Source organism: Brassica napus, chromosome A1 (genome assembly GCF_020379485.1).
Source record: "Brassica napus cultivar Da-Ae chromosome A1, Da-Ae, whole genome shotgun sequence".
NCBI classification, from domain to species: domain Eukaryota; kingdom Viridiplantae; phylum Streptophyta; class Magnoliopsida; order Brassicales; family Brassicaceae; genus Brassica; species Brassica napus.
In genome coordinates, this window is record NC_063434.1 from 29,032,535 (window position 1) to 29,057,181 (window position 24,647).

General features: G+C 33.4%; 3 protein-coding genes across 4 annotated transcripts; 1 reads left to right on the forward strand and 2 right to left on the reverse strand.

The window, feature by feature from the left end:
- Positions 1 to 209: 209 nt before the first annotated feature.
- LOC125588630 lies at positions 210 to 2,136 on the reverse strand. The gene is made up of 2 exons (XM_048760192.1): positions 1,924 to 2,136; positions 210 to 1,355 (listed from the first exon to the last, which is right to left on the reverse strand). Exons 1-2 carry the CDS (start codon positions 2,000 to 2,002, stop codon positions 337 to 339), a joined length of 1,098 nt encoding a protein of 365 aa, XP_048616149.1. The 5' UTR covers positions 2,003 to 2,136; the 3' UTR covers positions 210 to 336.
- Positions 2,137 to 7,474: 5,338 nt separating this feature from the next.
- LOC106427965 (histone-lysine N-methyltransferase 2C) lies at positions 7,475 to 11,429 on the forward strand. Of its 2 annotated transcripts, none has more exons than XM_048760343.1 (11): positions 7,475 to 7,770; positions 7,856 to 8,171; positions 8,357 to 8,525; positions 8,603 to 8,652; positions 8,726 to 8,818; positions 8,903 to 8,991; positions 9,136 to 9,214; positions 9,355 to 9,437; positions 9,579 to 9,657; positions 9,814 to 10,904; positions 11,008 to 11,429. In XM_048760343.1, the coding sequence occupies exons 1-11, from the start codon at positions 7,739 to 7,741 to the stop codon at positions 11,147 to 11,149; spliced, it is 2,223 nt and encodes a 740-aa protein (XP_048616300.1). In that variant the 5' UTR covers positions 7,475 to 7,738; the 3' UTR covers positions 11,150 to 11,429. The 2 variants fall into 2 exon arrangements, with proteins under 2 accessions (XP_048616300.1, XP_048616315.1); XM_048760358.1 differs by having other exon boundaries at positions 7,494 to 7,770; positions 11,016 to 11,429.
- A 2,422-nt stretch (positions 11,430 to 13,851) lies between these two features.
- On the reverse strand, positions 13,852 to 17,605 carry LOC125588693 (phosphatidylinositol 4-phosphate 5-kinase 6). Its single transcript, XM_048760415.1, has 8 exons — positions 15,805 to 17,605; positions 15,565 to 15,732; positions 15,309 to 15,474; positions 15,112 to 15,228; positions 14,821 to 15,014; positions 14,585 to 14,718; positions 14,452 to 14,506; positions 13,852 to 14,343 (listed from the first exon to the last, which is right to left on the reverse strand). The coding sequence occupies exons 1-8, from the start codon at positions 16,821 to 16,823 to the stop codon at positions 14,055 to 14,057; spliced, it is 2,142 nt and encodes a 713-aa protein (XP_048616372.1). The 5' UTR covers positions 16,824 to 17,605; the 3' UTR covers positions 13,852 to 14,054.
- Positions 17,606 to 24,647: the final 7,042 nt, after the last annotated feature.

The window sequence follows — 24,647 nt, forward strand, 5'->3', positions numbered from 1 at the left end:
TGTTTTCCAAAGTTTTGAACAACTACTTCAGTTTTAAATTTTGGGGGGGGGGGGATTTCAAATTTTCATTTTAGTTTAAATCTTCACTTTATTCAGTAGCTCACAGGTTTGGTAGCACTTATAATTATTTCAAAATAACTAGTAAGCTTAAGCTCTAGCTTTTTTAAGTTCTTGATTATTGTCTTTTTACCCTTACTAAAAACTTCTCATATCACAATATATATCAGTAATAAACTTGAAGGCTATAACTTAAAGCCATAAGGAGCAAGAGTTACAAAGCAAAGAACCAAGTCCAACAGTAAGAATACAGGATGCAGTGGTCATAAAGCTTACAATCTAAGCGACATGAGAAACCACAATCTGATCAATGACAGGTCCACAAAGAGATCCAATATCGTTCTTCTTGGTATGGTAAAAGCCACTGAAGAAAGTAATTCTAGTTCTTGCCTCAAGCGCCTTGAACTTGAGACTCGCTGTCTTAACATGACCTCCACCAACTGAAGTGTGTGTCACTTTCAGTGTATCTCTAGCCGCAAAAGCTTCAACCATCATGGAACCATGACAGTCGTTTTTAGCATCTCCAACAACAAAGGAGAGGCTATAGGTTTGACCTGGTGAGGTCCTAATGACTTGCGCAATAGCACTTTCTTTCCCTGCCACAAGCTCTATCGCAGCTTGTCCAAAGGGAACATTGAAGTTCTTGGAGTCTATGAACTTCACTGCCTTGAGAGACTCTATGATCCATCCAGGTAAAGGAGATGTGACATCTTCTTGTTTAGGTGGGAGAAGCACTCCTTGCGTTGAGTTCACTAGACGGTGAGGACCTTCTTCGAACCCTCCGTTCTTCACCAAGTTACCTTCGGTGTACGTTGGCTGAACAAGCTCTTTAATGGCCACAGCGTCCAACAAAGGACCACAAGCAGGATCTTCTTGAACTCCAGGGTTATGGAAAGTCACAGTAACTTCAGAAGTCTTGGGGACGAAAGCCCACGCGTAGACATCACCTCCGAAGCTGTTGTAGAGTGTCTGAAGAGGTAAGTCACCGGTCTGAGGAGGGACAGAGACTCTAAGCACTTCTTCTTGCGCGCAAGTTCTTGATGCGCCGAAGGTGAGTGAGTAGAGAGAGCCTGGCTTTACTTTTAGCTTCTGGGAGATCGTTGCTTCGTTTCCGAGCCTCACGGCGTGGACACCGTGAGCAACGGGGAAGAACATGCCTCCTGGTTGAGGTCCACCGGACATGTACTCGACGAAACCGGTGGTTTCCCATTCGGGTAAGGCGGTTTTGCCGATTAGGACTGTCTTTTTCATGTCGGTTTTCTTTGGTGACTCCTCGAAGTTGCCATTACGAAGGTATCCTGAAGACATAAACAGAAAAGAAATCTCAGATGACACATATAATCTTATACTTCAAAAACATCAAATCTTGATTTTTAGAGTAAGAAGAGAGTGAGTGTTGAGGCTATAGACAATTTAATACTCTCTCCATTCCAAATAATTTTTTTTTACAATATCCACCCATATATAAAAATATAATAAATATTTACAATTAAATTTATTGTTTACTTTACTATATATTTTTCAATAACTATCAACAACTAATAATATTTGACTAATTCAAATATTTTCAATTAAAGTTTTTTTTTAAAAAAAATACTATACAACTTATCAATATTTTCTAAAAAGTCTATCATTTTTAAACAAAAAATAAATTTAAAATTTTCTATTTTCGGAAACGGAAGGAAAAAAGTTTATATAATTTTTTTTTTTACAAATTTTAGAATATATATAAATAATTTTTTTTCTCAGTTAAATATTTTGGGAGCTATATATAAGCAAATACATCACCCGCCTATGCTCAACACCGGTACTGAACAGAGTAGACCTATGTTCCAAATCCAGAGACAGAGAGAGTGCGTAACTTACCTTCATAAGCAGAAGCTCCAAGAGCAGCACCACATAAGACTAGTAAGAGAGGTAGAACAATGGCTTTAGGCACGGCCATTTTCTCTTTTACTCGGATAAAAGTGAGTGAGGAGCTTCAGGAGAAGAGGAGGAGAGAGAGGGTTCGAAGTTGAGATTGTGAGAAGAAGACGATCTCTAGATGCTGCGACTTTATACAAGAAAAAAGCGAGTCGTGGAAGAGAGAGACAGAGGAAAGCACGTAGAAAGAGGTAACGGAACTGGACCCCGCTGATGTATTTTGTCTGCCTGTCTTGCTGAACTGAAACCGACTTTCTCCTTAATTCATGCTCTCTTATTTCGTATCGGCACTTGTGCCCTGCTTCACAACTTTTCACACGCCCCACATGTTAAGTGTTACTACTAGATACGTAGGCTTAGAAAAAAAAAAGAGTTAACATAGGTTTCCTTTCTTAACAATACTATTAAAGATCATTGCTAGTATGTTTTAAGGCGGGTCAAATCAAATAACTCCAAGTCGATGACAGAGCTATAACAGTAACGAACGCATGCACTTTAGTATGAACTTTACCTAATACTAAAAACTAGGATAAGACCCGCGCCTTGCGCGGAATTAAGTTATTATTTTTATTATATTTTGGAGAATGAAACAATAGTTTGGCTTCATTTGGATTACGGGTGTTCAATCCGGATATTGGGTTGGTTTCGGTTCGGTTCGGCTTTTTTCAGTATTTGGTTAGTAAAATATAACTACTATTCTAAATCCATATTTACTTTGACTTTAGTCTTTCACATACTTTTGAAAGATTTCAACTGGACGACTAAATTGATCAGCCAATCTTGTTGCTTTAAATCATTAGTGTTTATATATATTATTTAGTTTGAATATTTATTAAATAAAAATTCATATGCGTTATATTTTATGATCATTTGTAACTTAATATAACAAAAAAAAAATCTATTGATCACAAAATTTTCAGAGTGGGAATATTCAAATTTCTAATAATATATAGACGTTTTGAAAAATTCAAATATAACATATAAGAAAAAATATAAATGTTTTTATTATATATTTAATGTGATTTTTTAATATCTTTCAATAATATAAAATTAAAAAAAAAGAACAAAGATACCAAAATTATTATCAAATATTTATTATTCATAATAATTAATTTTCATATATACGTTAATCATATTAGGTAATTTCGTAGCTTCTAATTAAGGAAAGTGCAAAAACATTTTGGTAGATTATTTATCAATTCGATAGTTAGTTTAATAAAAAATATAATGTAAGTCAAGATGGACCAACCTATTTTTCTAAGAATAGTATATTTTATATAGTCATTTATTAAATGAGAATTTATAATCATACAGTTCTAGGATCATTCATATCATTTTATAACTGAATATTTAAATCATCGATAACAAAATTTTCAATGTGAAATCTTTAATAAGTTTATAATTTATAAATGTTTTTGAAAATTCATTGAAAGTTTTAATATTAAAATATTTATGTAATCTTATGGTATATAATATAATCTATATATATATATATATATGTTTTATTATTAAATGATATTTTTTACTCATATGGTTTTAAAATAATGTGTATCTTCTTAAAATATTAAATAAAAGTTCATATTAATACAATTTTATGATCATTTGTAACTTATTATGACAAAAAAAATCTATTGATCACAAAATTTTCAGAGTGGGGATCTTCAAATTTCTAATAATTTATAGACGTTTTGAAAAATTCAAAATATAACATATAAGAAAAATTATAAATGTTTTTATTATATATTTAATGTGATTTTTAAATATATTTTAATAATATAAAATTAAAAAAAGAACTAAGATACAAAAATTGTTATCAAATATTTATTATTCATTATAATTAATTTTCACATATACGTTAATCATATTAGGTAATTTCGTAGCTTTTATTTAAGGAAAGTGCAAAACATTTTTTGGTACGTTATTTATCAATTCGATAGTTAGTTTAATAAAAAGTGTAATATAAGTTAAGATGGACCAACCTATTTTTCTAGGAATAGTATATTTTGTATAGTTATTTATTAAATAAGAATTTATAATCATACGGTTCTATGATCGTTCATATCGTTTTATAACAAAATATTTAAATCATCGATAACAAAATTTTCAATCTGAAATCTTTAATAAGTTTATAATTTATAAATGTTCTTGAAAATTCATTGAAAGTTTTAATATTAAAATATTTATGTAATCTTATGGTATATAGTGTTTAATATATATATATATATATATTTATTTTATTATTAAATGATATTTTTTACTCATATGGTTTTAAAATCATGTGTATCTTCTTATAATAAAAATGTTAAACCATTGATCATTAATTTTTAACATAATAATTTTAATAGTTTTAGTCATTTATTGTCGTTTTTAAAAATTCAAAATATAACATATACGAAAAAATCTAAATTTTATTTTTATACCTAATTTGATTGTTTAATTTATTTTAATAATATAAAATTAAACAAAAAATGATGGAGGAGATATACATTGTTATCAAATCTTTATTATTAAACTCATTAATTGTCATATATATATTAGTCATTTATGGTAATTCCGTAGGTTTTATTTAAGGAAAGAAAATATCATATCATATCATTATATCATATAGTTTGACCAACTTATATATCTAACAACATATAAAAATTGAATGTGGACCTACTTATTTTTCAATTGAATGTAATTGACTACCTAATTGAGTGCCACCTATGCATTGGGGCCTCTTTTAATTAATACAAAATTGAGGTTACATCTTTTCAAATGTTCCTCAATTAATATATAAGAGATTGTCTTACTTATGTTTACAAAATGTGAATGAGATCAAAGTATTATTGTTTGGAAAGATCGTATAAGAATTGTACATGGGTTTTTGAATATTCGTAACGGGATTTGCGGCAGATGCAACGGTAATTATGGAGCGGGAGAGAGAAGGTGTTGGCAATTTTCTGGTTCTGGCTGGTTCCAAGAATAATTGGCGTTTTAAATGAATATATCCCAATTCCATACATAAGGGGCAAGCAAATCAGAGTGCATGTGCAATAGGTTATGTTAATAGTCAGCGAACGCATGTGATATACGTCACCAAATTAAGTTTGAGTGGGGTCCCTCCCCCATTTTTCATCTGTTGATGATGATATGATCTGATATCCACTCTATCTATCTATACATTTCCTCATATCCATGTGCGGCCTTTGTTTGCTTCATGATGCAGTTATTGGATTCGAAATGGTTTAATCTTTTCTTTCTTTAATAACCATACAGTTTTACGAATACTAAAGGCAATCACTCAATAGATACAGTTCTATAATTTAGTAAAAAATACAACTAGATATTATTATTATGCATGCATGTGCTTTGCTTGGGAATATAAACCTAAAACAATTAAAAAAAAACAGATGATAGTAGGTTATATAAAATATTATTTTAGTAAATTTTCAAGAGAAATTTTTTAAGATAGTTTTTTTTAAGTTTTTGTCACAAAAATAATTATCAATAAAAAAATAACTAAAATAAATTTTATTAAAGAGTAAAAATACATTTATACCATAAAGGTTAACTAATCTAGATTTATGGTTTAAATTTAATTGATGTAATTTTGAGGATATAATTTCAGATTTAAAAAAAAAAAATTAAAATTTTTAAATAAAAAATACTATTTTAATCATTTTCCTTATTGAAAACTATTTTTGTGACAAAAACTTAAAAATAGATATTTGATTCGCCTATTTTCAATCAAAGAAAATAAAGTAGTAGTTCGAAGATGCTTTGTTTCTAAAAAAACCCAAACTTTAGTATTAGAAGGCTCAAATTAGTAGATCCAAAAAACACTTCTGTCCTAAGTGTTAATGTGTTATGCAAGAGAAGTGTTGGTTGACAGGTTGAGGCATGATTTTTCAGGATACAACTCGAAACACCAATAGTTCCATACAAAATAACTTGTATATTAAGCAGATAATGATCTGTCGCATTGATTCGTGGAAGTAGCATTTTGAGACGGCTCCTTAACGTAGTACGCATGTGCATCCAAGAAACTAGATCAATACATTTTACTGAGCTAAATAACGAACCGTCAATCAAACTTAGCTAAACTCTAGCCATTCAACTTTGAAAGCAAAAACACACATGTACTTAGAACATGATTACTCGTCTTAACCGGGATTCTTAACTCATGATTTGATTTTTTTTTGCATTTTTTGGCAAAGAAATTTTTTTTTACTACGATTCTTGTATCTCTTATTTAAGAGATGATTCTTAATTTTTCTTAGCTAAAATCTTATAAAAACTAAAAACTGTAGATAATAATTTCAGTTAAGAGATATGTTTTTTTAGAAGTTATAACTAGGCCTAGGCATTCGGGGTCCCAATCGGGTTTCGGTTTTGTCCAATCGGGTCTCGGTTTTTCGGGTTTATCAAAATCAGCTCCATTCGGATTATATAAAAGTTCGGTTCAGGACCGGTTCGGGTTTTATCGGGTTCAGATCAGTGTTAGTAAATCTTCAAAGAACTGGTACAACCCGGTGTACTTTTGGGTTTGGGTTCCAACCGGTTTTTTGGTTTTAAAGTACTTGATTTATACTTGTTTTGTAACCAAAACATAAGTTAAATCGGTTCTTCGAGTTTAAAGTATTTGATTTGTACCTATTTTATAACCAAAACATAAGTAAAATCGATTCAAAAATAAGAAAAAAACATCAAACATGATCATTAAAAGTCAAACGAAAGGTAAACATTATTATTGATAGAAAGAAAACCTATAAATGAAATCACAAAACGAAAAATTAAGTTCTCATGAAATGAAAATAAATTATTCAATTAAAATAAAACCAAAATCTAAAAATTTCAAGCCTCAACCGCCACTTTCAACCATCAACGTTCATGTAGTAGATCGTTATTGTAGATGTTTAATAATATCTTAGTGTATTTTGGCTACATATCAAGAATTGAAATCATGTTTGGTACAAATTCTATTTTGGCATTTGAATGTTTCGGGTTCAATCGGATATCCATTTAATTTCGGGTTCGGTTCGGATAATACCCATAACCCGAAATACCATAAAACAAGATCCATTCGGTATTTATGTCGGGTTCGGATCGGTTCGAATTCATTTTTATCGGATCGGGTTCGGTTCAGATTTTCGGATTCGGTTTATTCGCCCAGCCCTAGTTATAACAGAGATGAAGCAGAGAACCACGAAACTACTGTCTCTCTCAATAAACAAGCCCAACAGAAAGGAGGCTAAAAGCCTGGTTCGAAAGAGATGACAAGCCCATAGATGTGTCCTTCAAACATTCATCATCTCCGTAACATTCACATCTTCCCCCAAGATTATTGGGCTCTCTAGGGTAATTTTTTTTTGTTTTTAATTAAAAATTTCCAAAATTGTCGTGGAGGAGAAACAGATTTACGAGCTGACGTGGAGGATTATGATTGGAGAAAAAAAATCTTATGGCCCTGTATCATTAAAACACCGTTTGATTAAGCTGTAAGATTTGAAGGCATCTATCCTCTCTGCCTCCAAAGAGTCCAAAACAATCTCAGAACTCACAAAAGAGACGACCTTTCTCTTCTCAACCCTCTCTACACAAAACTACTAATTAACTGATTAATAATAATTATATTTATTATCGATCCTAAGTTAATAGTATTAATTTCTTTTTTTGTAAGAAATAAAAAAATAATTAAAAAAAAAAAGAGCAAAGCGATCTCTAAAAATCAAAATCTTGGGGGAGGAATAATTGTTCGGGTGTGTGTGGGGGATAAATGGCCTTTCACGTAGCTTGCCCAATCACTTGGTATGTTATCTCTCTAACGCTCTCACTATCTCTCTCTCTCTATCTCCTTCGCTCTCGATCGATATTAATCTCGTCTTCATCGCAGCCGTCGGATCTGCTCCTGCTCCCTAGGGTTCCCTCGCGATCTCCGCGGCGCCGATTCGAAAGAGGACTTTCTGAGAGGCGTTCGCCGAGTGGAGGATTCTCTGATCGATCCTTGGGGCTCTTCTAAGGTTGTTACGGTTCAGGTTAGGGCTCCGAAGGTTCGTAAGGATTCGATTGGAGATGGCGCCGTTGACGAAGCGGTGGCGGAGGAGGAGGCTTCGGCGCAGAGGAAGCGTGTTTCTCTTCAGAGACAAGCTGCAGTTACGGTTGAGGCTGCCGAGGATTACGCTCGGAGGTTCGAATCTGGTGTCAATGAGGTGAGCCTTTCGTTACCTATTGCAGCATTGACTAGTGTTTGTTGTGAGGAGGAGGATGATGATGATGATAACGATCATCGTTTGTTGTGAGGATGATCGTTACCAATTGCATTGACTAGTGCTTGTTGTGAAGGTGATGATGATACGGAGAATCGATTTTGTTTGTTTGGTTGTTTCTTGTACAGGTTTCCTCAAACGAGGAGGAGTTAGCTCAGTGTGGCGTGAATGTGATGTGTAGAATGTGCTTCTTGGGGGAAAGTCATGGAAGCGAGAGAGCGAGGAGGATGCTTTCTTGTAAAACCTGTGGGAAGAAGTACCACAAGAATTGTGTCAAGTCTTGGGCTCAGCATAGAGGTGCGTTGTTGTTATCCTACTTTCTCTGGCGGCGGCTTGGTAAGGCTTTTGAAGTCTAATTGGCTGTAAGTTTGCAGATTTGTTTCATTGGAGTTCATGGAGTTGTCCCTCGTGCCGGGTTTGTGAGGTAATTTTTTTTCTATGCTCTGCCAATATCTCGGAATGTTTGACTAACTTCACAGAGTTTTCACGTTCTTTAGGTTTGTCGTAGAACAGGAGATCCGAACAAGTTTGTGTTCTGCAAAAGGTGTGATGCTGCTTACCATTGTTATTGCCAACATCCTCCACACAAGGTAGCTTACATATAGCTTGTTCATGACATATTATCTATGAGCTTAAAAGTAAATTGGCTGATGTATGTTTTCTGGACCGTACAGAATGTAAGTTCTGGGCCGTATTTGTGCCCGAAGCATACAAGATGCCACAGCTGTGATTCTACCGTCCCTGGAAACGGCCTTAGTGTCAGGTATACATTATTAGTCCCTTGTAGGATAGGTTAGTTATAGAAGTGACCAGAACAAGGCGAGTTAAGGAAGTTCAGAAGGATTTAGCTTTAAAATTTTCATTGACCATTTATTCTCTCTCTTTTTTATTTTTTTTTATGTAACAGGTGGTTTTTATCATATACTTGCTGTGATGCTTGTGGCAGATTGTTTGTGAAAGGAAATTATTGCCCTCTATGCTTGAAGGTATTTTTAAAGCAAAATGCGTCGTAGCACTACTATGACCTTTATTATTTAGTGCGTCATGCCCTTGGCCAAAGCATGCAGCTTCTGCTACATTTGTACCTCTTTAGTGTTGCGTTAACCAGGTTGCTTATCTTGTATAGGTGTATAGGGATTCAGAATCAACGCCAATGGTATGCTGCGATCTTTGTCAGCGTTGGGTGCATTGCCATTGCGACGGAATAAGGTTCTTCATTATTATATTCTGTAGATAAAGTTATTGCGGTTGCATCTGTGTACTTGTTTTGAGAACTTTAAATATGCATAGCAAAATGTATTTCAGTTATATTAAATCTTGAATTGTTTTCTTTTGAAAACTGTCATGCAGTGATGAGAAATATCTCCAGTTTCAAGCTGATGGGAACCTACAATATAAATGTGCCACATGCCGTGGGGAGGGTTATCAGGTATGCATGTTCCTGTTTTAGAATCCTCCTCGCTACTGAGTCACTCAGGCCACTCTTCTTGTTTGGAATGGGAAGGGAAGGAAATAGTGCAATTTGCTAGTTTGTTAATTAATCAGATAAGGTCTCTTTGTTTTCTTATTCTGCCTTTGTTCTCAGGTGAAGGATCTTCAGGATGCTGTTCAAGAACTTTGGAAGAAGAAAGATATGGTGGACGCAGAGTTAGTTGCTAGTTTAAGGGCTGCTGCTGGTTTGCCAACAGATGAAGAAATATTTTCGATCTCTCCGTTTTCAGATGATGAAGAAAACGGTCCTGTGTCTGGGCGTTCAGTGAAGCTTTCTATCAAAGGACTGGTGGATAAATCCCCAAAGAAAAGCAAGGAGTACAGAAAACATGTTAGTAAAAAAGGTCACCATACTAAGTCAGAGCTCCAACAGGATTCTGATGTGCATCACGGGATGGAATCTCAGAGAAGCAGGCTAAGTGGTGCTAAAACTGATAGTTTTGGGATTCAGATGAATGAACGATCTGATGTTCGTTCTTCTGTGGCTGGAATTTGCTCAACGCATGAACCTAGGATTGTGAAACACAAGAGGGTTGATGACGTTATGGTGACCGATGAAGAAAAGCCATCAAGGATAGTGAGAATAAAGTGTAGCAACAAGCCTCAGGATTCTGATAGCGAAGAGACATCATTGAAGGCAAAGAAGTTGGTCATTAATCTTGGCGCGAGGAAAATAAATGTCAGCGATTCTTCCAAGTCCAATGTTGTTTCTCATTCGAGGGACAGAGATCAGTCTTCTGGTGAGGTACGAACCTTGAAGATATCTGGAAGATTTGGGAAAACTAAATCTGAAGGAAGTAAAGGTACTTTTGGGTCGATCACACAGTTCCCTGCATCAACAAGCGCAGGTAGTCATGTTGATGACAAAACATCCATCTCACCATCTTTACAGAAAGAAGCTAGACCTCTGCTGAAATTTAAACTCAGGAAACCTGATTCGGGAGATCAGACATCTTTGGCTACAACGCAATCTGAGGATGAAAAGCTGAGTTCTGGAAAGGGTCAAAGATCGAAGAGAAAGAGACCTTCAAGTTTAGTGGACAAGGCTTCTTTGGAGGAAGACGGTGATTCTCGTCAAGATAGTCCCAGGAGCGATGAGATGATGGATGCTAACTGGATTTTGAAAAAGTTGGGTAAAGATTCAATAGGAAAGAGAGTCGAAGTCCAAGGATCACAGAACTCATGGTAAGTTTGATCTACTTTGACTTTTTAAGCGCTTGTGTTTTGTGTTGCTTTTTTTGTATCCAAATCAAACGTCTAAAACTAATAATACATTTCCTGTCTGAAGGAATAAAGGAACAGTAACAGACGTTATTAGAGACACGTCCACATTGTCGGTTTCTCTAGATGATGGAAGCATGAAGACATTTGAACTTGGGAAGCACAATGTCCGCTTCATACCGCAGAAGCAAAAGAGGTCGAGGAGTTGATTAAACATCAAGCAGCGTTTTAGTCACTAACTTTCTGTGTGCGACATGAGAATATTTGTGTTCAGGCATTTCACGAGTTTTAAACTAGTTTTGGTGGTAATTATGAGAGTAACGCCAAACTTTGTAGATATAACTTGTGATACTGAAGGTAGATCTTGTTAAGGCTCGAGTTGTCGTTCCTTGTAACTCATTTGCACTAGGTTCATAATACTGCTTTTTTGCAAACTCGTGTAACCATTTTTTCTTTCTTAGTTCAAGCATGTAAGAATCCACTTTTGTACTCTGTTGCTAAATATAGTATCACCAATTATCAAAGTGAAAATAATCAGGGCGGTTGCAGATTCCCATCAGTAGTAACTAACACAGTCTCACCTCCACACGTCTCTTTTGACAATCAAGCCCTCTTCTTCACAATTCTTGAAGAGCACACGTAGCTATTAGTCCTCCACGGTCCACAGGATTAGCTTGTTTAGGAAGCAACAACATATGCTTCTTATTTCTCACAACCCTAGATTTTCATGCCATTCAGTGATGCTATAGATCAAAACCATAACCAGCATGAATCTTAAAACCTGTTTTCTAGAGTTTCATGTGGGTATGCTTCGCGAGTAAACACTCCTTTAACCAAGAACGGATCACTACTTGTTTCATCTCCTTTAATCATGTCTGAGTTCTTGGTGTCATTTGTTATTCTCTCTTGTATCGCATCACAAAAGAACTGCAGGAAAAAGCAGATTGTGCTCGTCTTATCCGGAGGTGATGATTAATGAAGGTTCTGATGATGGTGAGAATAAACAAAACCTTACATATATAATTAGTTAACCGATTACATAATAAGGTGTTTTCCTGCAGAATGTGCGTCAGTAAAATTTAATTTAAATTGTATTCAAAAGTAAAATTTTGTTAATATTGTAGATTTTGTTATTTTCTTACCAGTATTCTAATATAATTTTATTTAATTAAATATAAAATTAATAAAAATAAATAATTTTATTTATTTTAAATTATATTTAAGAATTAATATGTATATACTTAGAGTTATAATCTTAGATAGATTTTATCTATTAGTTTTATTGAAAATATATTCAATCAGTTTTATAATTAAGAAAAAATGTATATAAAATTTTTATAATCACCAAAAATTAAAACTAAACGGTATTTCTAAATTTGTAGATATAAAAAGGAAACAAATGGTATTATGATTAAAATTTATAACTTTTAGAAACTAATAGAAAATTTTGAAAATATTTTTTAGTAATAAAATTTATAATTATAAAAATATAATTAAATAATATTTCAAAATTTATAAAATAGTGTTATAATTCTATTATTATATTTTTAGTATCATATTTGAATATTTTTTTTTAATAATGATGAATGAGTTATTCTAATATAAATCAACATTAAATGTTATTGTCCATGTCACATTTAATCATAAGCTATGTCACCAATTTTAATATGTGATGTCACATTTTTAAGGGAAAATGATTGTAGAAATGACTTTTGTCAAATCACTTTCTAAATAATGTATATAGGGGATTGTTTGCTAAACAAAAAATACATAAATGAAAGTATTAAACCGGATTAAGATAACCCGTCTGATTACATAATAATTGTTTGCTAAACATAAAAATGCATAAATGAAAGGACTAAACCAGAATAATCTAACCCAAATTAGTAAACCGAAATTAACTGGTTATATAACAAGGTGATTTAGTAAACCGAAATTAACTGGTTATAAAGAAGAGCAGGTCCTATTTTTTAAAAAAGAATAATATCCTCTATACAATTAATATATATTAATTATGATCCACAAAACTAGATTTTCTAGTATTTTCACATATATTAAAAACATTAAATCACTAGAATAAATATATTAATTTTTTAATTTTTAGTTGTCAATAATTGTTAATTAATAGTAATTTAATAAAATCAATTAATTTTGTTGAAATTTACAAAAAAAATTCTAAAACATATTTTTTTTTTAATTTCTCTAAAACATCTATTTATTTTAATGAAACTGAACGAGTTTTTAAACTTGTTCTGACATATGAATTTGATAAACAGAAATAAACACGTGTAGGTTTTTTTTTGTCAACTAAACAAGTCTAGTTAGAGTAACTGCAGTGAAAGTATCTTTCCAAATTTCTCATCAATAAAATACACAAAAAATAGTAAAAGAAAGAAAGAGAATAACAAAAAGTCAAAACAGAAGAAAGAGATGAGAATCGATTGCTCCTAAGACCATGATTATCTCTAGTCTCTTAACTCGAGTTCTTAGTTTTGGGTAAGAGACGATTATTAGTTTTTTTTAAAAAATTTTAACTTAGAAAAGCTAAAAACAGTATCTTAAATAATAGATATAAGATTCGTTTCTTAGCCGAAACATATAAAAAAAATGTCAAATCATGAGTTAAGAATCCCAGACTAAAAGACCGGAGTTAATCATCCCCTAAGGTACCCATTCTAGAAGTGTCCAATGTTTAGTAGTTTAATTATTTTCCAAGGAATATTTATTAATTAACAAATAATCATATTAGATAACAATACTATTATATTAAGTAGATACTCTTGAAACAAATTTCACCACTAATGATGCCCTTAAATATAATAATTAGAAACATGTTCTGTTCTTTATTGGTTAATTAATTCTTTTTAAAATGACAATAAACTTGGACGGGATAAAAGTTAATTAGAAATACAAGTCAACATCTATACACATCCTTTCTTTCACGTTTAAAGAAACGCAATACAAAGAAGAAACAATACTTGGTTAAATAACGAATATTAAAATTTACAGATATTTCTATATAGAAAAATAGAATTTCTAACAAAAAGAAAACCTCAAGTTCATTGGTCCTTGGGTGTGTGCAAGTTAATTAGAATGGATTGGTCTCAAACTCTCTCAAGTGTCTTCAACGAAGATCCTGAAGATGAAATCCCTGAAACGTCGAGAGTATTGCTTTGGATCAACAGCTGAGATCGAAGTTGGATCATACTGCATTGATTTATATGCATGTTCAAGCTTCTTGCTTATATCGTAGTCTTGTAAAATGTCTATAACACCAAAGTAGAGAATCACGTCGTAAAATTCACCAGTTGGTTCCCCAACAAGCTGATTCTCAGCGTCACTTCTTCTCACCGTTCTTTCAACTCTTGCAGGCATGTTTATACCTAGTTGCATTGATGCTAACCTGAAAGAAAAAAAACATTCAAGAACACGCTCACTTGTATTACAAAACTCCATTTGCAGTTTCCACATTTATTGTGAGTATATAACCATTGAGTTTTTGGTTCTTTACTTGCTGGCATCGAGTAGAAACCGGTCCATTTCTCCTCGAGAGGGACGATTGTCTCCTGCTCAAACAAGATGAAGTGGCCTCGATCAAGCAAGCTTTAAGATGAATACTTTGAAAGTTAAGACAAGATTTTTACCGGTCGGGGTTCTAGCTCCGGAAGTAGGAGTGGCAGAGTTATTGCACGAAGATTCTCGAAAGTGAAGACCAACCAAGAGACTATAGTCCATGATCCTCTCTTGTTCAAGAAATTCACAGTCTTTGTCCACTTGCCTGTTAAGAAAAAAATGTTTCGAACTCTCCTTACTTTCAAATCAGAGGATATAATATATATATATATAACAAGAGTTGTATTATAAGTAGTGAATCAGTCACCTGCAAAATTCTTGGAACCAGTTCTTTTGCAACCGGAATAAGAAATTTAGATCAAGATCTTTAAGTGTTGTATTTGGATCTATTTCAGACTCTGGTTTAGTGGTAAGACGGCCATGAGATGATCCTTTCAGGTCAAACCGTCTATGGATGGAGTGGCCAGTACAGAATAGATTCCCCATGATTACAAACCGAACCTGCAAGACACAACTACTCTTCTGTCAGTGCTTCCATAACTGAAAATGCTAATAACAATTTAATGCATAGACATGAATACAAAAAATGGTTGTTGACCTTTTTCTGTGCAGTGCCAGTCAGTTTCACGCAGTGAAGACCGAAGAACTTCGTAACTAGAGTGTTTTCACATGCCCTTACATGGTTGTAGTAAGCCGGAAGCATCCTTATAAGAACCTGTTTCAAATGAAAAAAATACAAATGAGTGAATATTTTGATAAACAGATTTAAAAAAAAAATTGTATACTAGTACTTACTTTTGTTTCTGCCTTCTTCATGGTCTTGATCATGTAGCGGTCATCATTGGTCAAGTAGAAGAAACTTCCACTTTTCCCTGGAGATGATAGCTCCCTAAGAGCATCATTGCCACAAATCGATAACATATAATCTGCTGCATCCACATTAAACAGTTTCCGCAGAGTCCTACACAACATTTCCATAAGTTTTTCTTAAAACCAAAACACACATAAAAGAGATAAAAAAATCAACCAAAGAAAAAAAAGAGTTTCTCACCTGAAAACCACAGGACAATAGTCCTTCCATTTGAACTCACAAGACTGGTGCGGAGGAGTGTATTTAGATCCCTCAGATGGAAACTTCGTCCAAAGTTTTTCCTTTGGATCAAACGCAGAAGCCTTCAAATCAAGCGATGTTGCCGGTGCTGGTCTTCCAACAGAATGTCTTACAAAAAGAAACAACAATTATCAAACATAAAAAAAAAAAGCAAAAAACAAACAAAAGTATTTAGTTTACCTAATCCCAAGCTGCAAGTTAAGCATGAGATCATAATTCTTATGTCCTTTGGAGATAGTCTGTCCTTGTTTCTTAGCAGGTTGTATTCTCAACGGCCCCAACGGTGATCTGTTACTCTCCGTATCATCTACCTGAAGATAACCAGAACCATTATTCCTCAACTCCATTTCAGCATTACTAACTCTTCCATCGACAGACCTCCTCCTCGGCCTCTCACTGCTCTTAGTCCTGTTCCCACTACTACTCTGCTCAGAAGAAGAACCGTACCAAACCGGCATCTTCTGAGACGGCAAAACCGGTATCCTCTGACAAGTACAAACCACACACTCACTCAAATCAACGTAGAACACTTGTTGCGGTTGCCAGTCAAAGTTCCCCGTAGACGTCGACGGGTAATAAGTCCCGTTCTGTTCTTTAGGATCTTTACTCCAAACACCGACGTAAAAACTCCCATCCGACCAACGGAAAGTACCATTCCCTTTAGGAGCAGAGTCTTCCCAAGACCCGTCGTAACGGTTCCCGTTGCTCCATATCATCGTCCCGTTACCGTTCATCATCCCGTTCTTCCACTGCCCTATGTAATGATTCTCGTTCTTCCACTGGTACCTCCCGTGCCCGTCTTGCAACCCTCTCCTCCACTCGCCGTCGTAGCAGTCTCCGTTGACATAGCTCTTCGTGCCTTGGCCGTGCCGCAGGTTCATCACCCACGAGCCTCGGTATAAATCTCCGGAGGAGTCTATGTAAGTGCCTTTGCCGTCCATGTAGCCGTTCTTGAAGTCGCCTTCGTAGGTGGCGCCGCTGGGCCAGCTGAAACGGCCTTTCCCCATGGTTTTGCCGCGGTGCCATTCTCCGACGTACATACACCCGTCGGTCCAGAGGTATTTGCCGTGCCCGTGGGGGAGGTTGTCTCTCCATTGGCCTGTGTAGAAGTCTCCGCTCGGTAAGGCTTTCTCCGCGTGGTATGTCTCTCCCGTTGGTCGGCTGTAGTCGTCGGCGTCGTCTGCGTGTGCTACCGACATTTCTTATTTTGTTTTGTTTTGTCTTTTTTTTTTGTGTTTTGTTTTCAGATATGTCTTCTTCGTCTTCGTTCGTTCATTGCTAGATCGCTAAGTCTCATTTGGAGGATTGTGTTAAGACAATGGGAGGATCTTGGTCTTCTTTAGAACAGCGATGAGGACATAGAGAGAGAGATGAGACGTTTTGATTGGCGTGGAGAAATGATGATGATCAACAGAAAGATTGAAGACGAGAATGTTGTTGTGTGTTGAATTGGTGATGGTGATTCGATAGAGAGGTTGAAGAGTTTGGTAATGGCCATATTGTTATTGGAGCTCCGCGTTTGATTCCTAAAGCGACTACCTAACCAGACATCTGGAGGGGCCTCACAATGAGCGACGTGGTTCCCTTGTTAATGCTTACGTCATTTCCTATTTCTTTTTTTTTTGTCTATAAATAATACTTGTTGTAATGAGAAGTTCCCACCCGGTTATATGTAGTTTTCTTTTAGTTCAAAATGTTTGACCTCATGAATCCGTACCCACCCTCTTTTAATATACGCTTAGGTTGTTGATAACAAAAGATAAGAGAATCGTTGAAAACTAAAATGAAATCAGACATAAAGTAAGAGGTTTGAGAGAGGTTTATCGACCTTACTAAGTTGCTATGATGCTTCACCGGTCTGACCTAAAATAAACAATGCTTACTTGGTTTCACAGTTTTGTTGTTTGGTTTGTGAAGATGAAAACCGTGATGACCAAGTTACTACAACAAAGATCAAAAGTGCTCAACGTTAACTTCAGCTCTAACTATGGGTGGTGTAAATCAAACTCTAGTTAGACATGCTTTTGGGACCACTTCTTGGGAAACGGCTACCCCGCCTCTTCATGATTGTACCGTTGTCCTTCGTGTCTCCAAGAGTTCAAAAGCACATTTGGAATGTTGTGGCAGTGACTTGATGATGCAAGCAAGCGTTCAAGTTTGAAAGAAGCGTTTGCGTTAGGTCAAGCCTCAAGGTTCAAGACTTTTCATATAAATAGAAGGTCTTGTTGTATTGAGAGGACGTGAGAGAGAAACATAATACATAGATAGTGAAAAGAGAGAAAACTTGTAAGGTCTAAGCTTTGTGTTGAGTTTTCTCTAGACTTAGGAGTTGACAGAGTGAGTCTTAAGTGCTGGTGAAGGGCATTAAGGCGGGTCACTTGTAGCTTCTATTGTAAACACTATCGGAATCTAGTGGATTCCAAGTTAAAGACTCGGCCAGACGTAGCGACCCTCGTTAACGGGAGTGAACTGGTTAAAGTCTTGTGTGTGCTCCCTCTTTTACTCTCTTTATCTCCTCTACTTCTCTCACAACTCCATTATCCTCTGTTTCCTCTGTTTCCCCTGTTCTCAGTCCTCTGTTCTTGTGTTTGTTGAGTATTCTCCTAAAGGAAAGTCGACGCCTTGAGGGTAAAGAAACTTAACAGAGTGGTATCAGAGCATAGGTTCAGTGTTCACGGGTCTGTAAAGATCTTACAACGGTGAACTATGTCTTCAGCTCGAATATAAGTTGAGAAGTTTGATGGTCGTGGTGACTACACGATGTGGAAAGAGAAACTCATGGCTCATCTGGACATTTTGGGTCTGAGTGTTGCTCTAAAGGAAACCGAAGCTGTGGAGGTTCAACCTCCTGGATCTAAACAAACAGAAGAAGAAGCTAAAGAAAGTGCTGAAAAGGCGGAAGCTTTAGACGAGAAGAAAAGAAAGGCGAGAAGCACCATCGTCTTAAGCATATAACAGATAGAGTTCTCAGGAAGATCAAGAAAGAGCAGACTGCTGCTGCTATGATAGGTGCTCTTGAGAAGCTGTACATGTCAAAAGCTCTTCCTAACCAAATCTATCTCAAACAGAAGCTCTATGGATTCAAGATGTCTGAGAATCTGTCCATAGAAGGTAACATTGATGAGTTTCTTAAGATTATAACAAATCTGGAGAACACAAATGTTGTAACCTCTGATGAGGACCAATCTATCTTGATCCTCATGTCCCTGCCAAACCCCTTTGACCAGCTAAAAGATACTTTAAAGTATGGCACTGGAAGATCCATACTGACGTTAGATGAAGTGATTGCTGCTATCTACTCAAAGGAACTTGAGTTCGGATCTAACAACAAAAATATTAAAGGCCAAGCTGAAGGTCTGTTTTCTAAGGGTAAAGGCGACTCAAGAGGAAGGTCTGAAGGTCGAGAGAGAAACAACAAGTCTCCAAGGACTAGATCTAAGTGTAGATCCAAGAAAGGATGCTGGAACTGTGGTGAAAATGGCCACTTTAAGGCGTCTTGTCCTACCAAGAGCAAAGGCCAGACTCGACCAAAAGACTATAACCATGGAAGAGGAGAGTCATCTTGTGGTAATGGAAACTTTGCAGAAGCTACATGCCTCTATATGTCAGGGGTTAACACCTAGATTTTGAGAAAATTTCAAAAGATACGACAATATTGTTTTAATGCATAGTTGCATCCTGCACTAATATATGATGATGCTCAAAGAGGTTTGGAGCCTTTGTTGTCTCCATTTTTTAAGAAAATATTGATTTTATAGTGGTTATTCCATCGATTTAAGAAGTATTATGAAGTTTTACTAAATTAATTGATAAACAAATTATAACGATTACCATATACCATGAAAAAGAGCTTAAAATACATTACTACAAATGTAGAATGTGGTTAGAAATTTTAAAACAACACTAAAGATTATAGGCTTCAGTATATAAAAAATTTACCAAAAACTCAATATTTTCGTAGAGGGGGTTAACACATGGATTTTGAGAAAATTTCAAAAAATATGACAATATTGTTTTAATGCATAGTTGCATCCTGTACTAACATATGATGATGTTCAAAGAGGTATTGAGTCTTTATTGTCTCTATTTTTCAAGAGAATAGCGATTTTAAAATGGTTAGTCCACTAATTTTGGGAGTTTATGAAGTTTTACTAAATTAATTTATAAAAACAGTTGAACGATGTTCATTCACCATGAAAAAGAGTTTAGCACACATTAATACAAATGTATAATATGGTTAGAAATTTTAAAACAACACTAAATATTATAGGCTTCAATATATAAAATATTTACCAAAAACTCAATATTTTCGAAGGGGTTAACACATAGATTTTGAAAAAAATTCAAAAAATACGACAATATTGTTTTAATGCATAATTGCATCCTGCACTAATATATGATGATGCTCAAAAGGTTGGAGCCTTTGTTGTCTCCATTTTTCAAGAAAATATTGATTTTATAGTGGTTATTCCATCGATTTAAGAAGTATTATGAAGTTTTACTAAATTAATTGATAAACAAATTATAACGATTACCATACACATGAAAAAGAGCTTAAAATACATACTACAAATATAGAATGTGGTTAGAAATTTTAAAATAACACTAAAGATTATAGGCTTCAGTATATAAAAAATTTACCAAAAACTCAATATTTAACACGTGGACTTTGAGAAAATTTCAAAAAATATGACAATATTGTTTTAATGCATAGTTGCATCCTATACTAACATATGATGATGTTCAAAGAGGTATTGAGTCTTTATTGTCTCTATTTTTCAAGAGAATAGCGATTTTAAAATGGTTAGTCCACTAATTTTGGGAGTTTATGAAGTTTTACTAAATTAATTTATAAAAACAGTTGAACGATGTTTATTCACCATGAAAAAGAGTTTAGCACACATTAATACAAATGTATAATATGGTTAGAAATTTTAAAAGAACACTAAATATTATAGGCTTCAATATATAAAATATTTACCAAAAACTCAATATTTTCGAAGGGGTTAACACATAGATTTTGAAAAAAATTCAAAAAATACTACAATATTGTTTTAATGCATAGTTGCATCCTGCACTAATATATGATGATGCTCAAAGAGGTTTGGAGCTTTTGTTGTCTCCGTTTTTCAAGAAAATATTGATTTTATAGTGGTTATTCCATCGATTTAAGAAGTATTATGAAGTTTTACTAAATTAATTGATAATCAAATTATAACGATTACCATATACCATGAAAAGGAGCTTAAATTACATTACAACAAGTGTAGAATGTGGTTAGAAATTTTAAAACAACACTAATGATTATAGGCTGTATATAAAAAATTTACCAAAAACTCAATATTTTCGTAGAGGGTTAACACATGGATTTTGAAAAAAATTCAAAAAAATGACAATATTGTTTTAATGCATAGTTGCATCCTGCACTAATATATGATGATGTTCAAAGAAGTATGAAGCCTTTGTTGTCTCTATTTTTCAAGAGAATAGTGATTTTAAAATGGATAGTCCACTAATTTTGGGAGTTTATGAAGTTTTACTAAATTAATTTATAAAAACAGTTGAACGATGTTCATTTACCATTAAAAAGAGTTTAGAACACATTAATAAAAATGTATAATAAGGTTAGAAATTTTAAAACTACACTAAATATTATACGCTTCAATATATAAAATATTTACCAAAAACTCAATATTTTCGAAAGGTTTAACACATAGATTTTGAAAAAAATTCAAAAAATAAGACAATATTGTTTTAATGCATAGTTGCATCCTGCACTAATATATGATGATGCTCAAAGAGGTTTGGAGCCTTTGTTGTGTCCGTTTTCGAAGAAAACATTGATTTTACAGTGGTTATTCCATCGATTTAAAGAGTTTCATGAAGTTTTACTAAATTAATAGATAAACAAAATTATAACGATTCATATATACCATGAAATAGAGCTTAAAATACATTAATACAAAAGTAGAATGTGGTTAGAAATTTTAAAACAACACTATGGATTATAGGCTTCAGTATATAAAACATTTACCAAAAACACAATATTTTCATGGGTAACACATGGATTTTGAGAAAATTTCAAAAAATATGACAATATTACTTTAATGCATAGTTGCATCCTTCACTAACATATGATGATGTTCAAAGAGGTATGGAGCTTTTGTTGTCTCTATGTTTCAAAAGAATAGCGATTTTAAAATGGTTAGTCCACTAATTTTGGTAGTTTATGAAGTTTTACTAAATTAATTTATAAAAACAGTTGAACGATGTTAATTTACCATGAAAAAGAGTTTAGCACACATTAATACAAATGTATAATATGGTTAGAATTTTAAAACAACACTAAATATTATAGGCTTCAATATATAAAGTATTTACCAAAAACTCAATATTTTCGAAGGGGTTAACAATACGTTTTGAAAAAAATTCAAAAAATACTACAATATTGTTTTAATGCATAGTTGCATCCTGCACTAATATATGATGATGCTCAAAGAGGTTTGGAGCCTTTTTTGTCTCCGTTTTTCTAGAGAATAATTATTTTATAGTGGTTAGTCAACCAATTTAGGGAGTATTATGAAGTTTTCCTAAATTAATTGACAAAAAATTTAAACGACGCACATGTACCATGAAATAGAGTTTAATAAACATTAATACAAATGCAGAATGTGTTTAGAAATTTTAAAAAAAACATTAAAGATCATATGCTTCAGTATATTGAACATTTACCGAAAAATTCAATATGTTCGTAGGGGTTAATCCATAGATTTTGAGAAAAAATTAAAAAATGAAAATTCTATTTTAATGCATAGTTGCATCCTTCACTAACATATGATGAAGGTCAAAGAGGTTTGGAACCTTTTTTGTCTCCGTTTTTCTAGAGAATAGTGATTATATAGTGGTTAGTCAACCAATTTAGGGAGTATTATGAAGTTTTACTAAATTAATTGACAAAATATTTAAACGACGCCCATGTACCATGAAAGAGAGTTTAATATACAGTAATACAAATGCAGAATGTGTTTAGAAATTTTAAAACAACACTAAAGATCATATGCTTCAGTATAATGAGCAGTTATCGAAAAATTCAATATGTTTGTAGGGGTTAATCCATAGATTTTGAAAAAAAATTCAAAAAATGAAAATTCTATTTTAATGCATAGTTGCATCCTTTACTAACATATGATGAAGGTCAAAGAAGTTTGTAACCTTTGTTGTCTCCGTTTTTTCTAGAGAATAGCGATTTTATAGTGGTTAGTCAACCAATTTAGGGAGTATTACAAAGTTTTACTATATTAATTGACAAAAAATTTAAAAGACGCTCATGTACCATGAAATAGAGTTTAATATACATTAATACAAATGCGGAATGTGTTTAGAAATTTTAAAACAACACTAAAGATCATATGCTTCAGTATATAGAGCATTTACCGAAAAATTCAATATTTTCGTAGGGGTTAACCCATAGATTTTGAGAAAAAATTAAAAAAATGAAAATTCTATTTTAATGCATTGTTGCATCCTTCACTAACATATGATTAAGGTCAAAGAGGTTTGAAACCTTTGTAATCTCCGTTTTTCTAGAGAATAGCGATTTTATAGTGGTTAGTCAAACAATTTAGGGAGTATTATGAAGTTTTACTAAATTAATTGACGAAAAATTTAAAAGACGCCCATGTACCATGAAATAGAGCTTAATATACATTAATTCAAATGCAGAATGTGTATAGAAATTTTAAAACAACACTAAAGATCATATGCTTCAGTATATAGAGCATTTACCGAAATATTCAACATTTTCGTAGGGGTTAACCCATAGATTTTGAGAAAAAATTAAAAAATGAAAATTCTATTTTAATGCATAGTTGCATCCTTCACTAACATATGAGGAAGGTTAAAGAGGTTTGAAACCTTTGTTGTCTCCGTTTTTCTAGAGAATAGCGATTTTATAGTGGTTAGTCAACCAATTTAGGGAGTATTATGAAGTTTTACTAAATTAATTGACGAAAAATTTAAACGATGCCCATGTACCATGAAATAGAGTTTAATTTACATTAATACAAATGCAGAATGTGTTTAGAAATTTTAAAACAACACTAAAGATCATATGCTTCAGTATATAGAGCATTTACCGAAAAATTCAATATTTTCGTAGGGGTTAACCAATAGATTTTGAGAAAAATTCAAAAAAATAAAAATTATATTTTAATGCATAGTTGTATCCTTCACAAACATATGATGAAGTTCAAAGAGGTTTGGAACCTTTGTTGTCTCCGTTTTTCTAGAGAATAGCGATTTTATAGAGGTTAGTCAACCAATTTATGGAGTTTTATGAAGTTTTACTAAATTAATTGACGAAAAATTTAAACGACGCCCATGTACCATGAAATAGAGTTTAATATACATTAATACAAATTCAGAATGTGTTTAGAAATTTTAAAACAACACTAAAGATCATATGCTTCAGTATATAGATCATTTACCGAAAAATTCAATATTTTCGTAGGGGTTAACCAATAGATTTTGAGAAAAATTCAAAAAAATGAAAATTCTATTTTAATGCATAGTTGCATCCTTCACAAACATATGATGAAGGTCAATGAGGTTTGGAACCTTTGTTGTCTCCATTTTTCTAGAGAATTGCGATTTTATAGTGGTTAGTCAACCAATTTATGGAGTATTATGAAGTTTTACTAAACTAATTGACAAAAAAATTAAAAGACGCCCATGTACCATGAAATAGAGTTTAATATACATTAATACAAATGCATAATGTGTTTAGAAATTTAAAAACAACACTAAAGATCATATGCTTCAGTATATTGAGCATTTACCGAAAAATTCAATATGTTCGTAGGAGTTAATCCATAGATTTTGAAAAAAAATTAAAAAAATGAAACTTCTATATTAATGCATAGTTGCATCCTTTACTAACATATGATGAAGGTCAAAGAGGTTTGAAACCTTTGTTGTCTCCGTTTTTTCAAGAGAATAGCGATTTTATAGTGGTTAGTCAACCA

Coding starts and splice junctions, on each gene's coding strand:
- LOC125588630 (XM_048760192.1), bottom strand. CDS start 2,002: ATGGCCGTGCCTAAAGCCATTGTTCTACCTCTCTTACTAGTCTTATGT. Junction 1,356..1,923: donor TGGAGCTTCTGCTTATGAAG/GTAAGTTACGCA, acceptor TTATGTCTTCAG/GATACCTTCGTAATGGCAAC.
- LOC106427965 (XM_048760343.1), top strand. CDS start 7,739: ATGGCCTTTCACGTAGCTTGCCCAATCACTTG. Junction 8,992..9,135: donor GGAAACGGCCTTAGTGTCAG/GTATACATTATT, acceptor TTTATGTAACAG/GTGGTTTTTATCATATACTT. Junction 9,215..9,354: donor ATTGCCCTCTATGCTTGAAG/GTATTTTTAAAG, acceptor TATCTTGTATAG/GTGTATAGGGATTCAGAATC.
- LOC125588693 (XM_048760415.1), bottom strand. CDS start 16,823: ATGTCGGTAGCACACGCAGACGACGCCGACGACTACAGCCGACCAACG. Junction 15,733..15,804: donor AACTTGCAGCTTGGGATTAG/GTAAACTAAATA, acceptor TCTTTTTGTAAG/ACATTCTGTTGGAAGACCAG. Junction 14,719..14,820: donor TGGTTCCAAGAATTTTGCAG/GTGACTGATTCA, acceptor TTTTCTTAACAG/GCAAGTGGACAAAGACTGTG.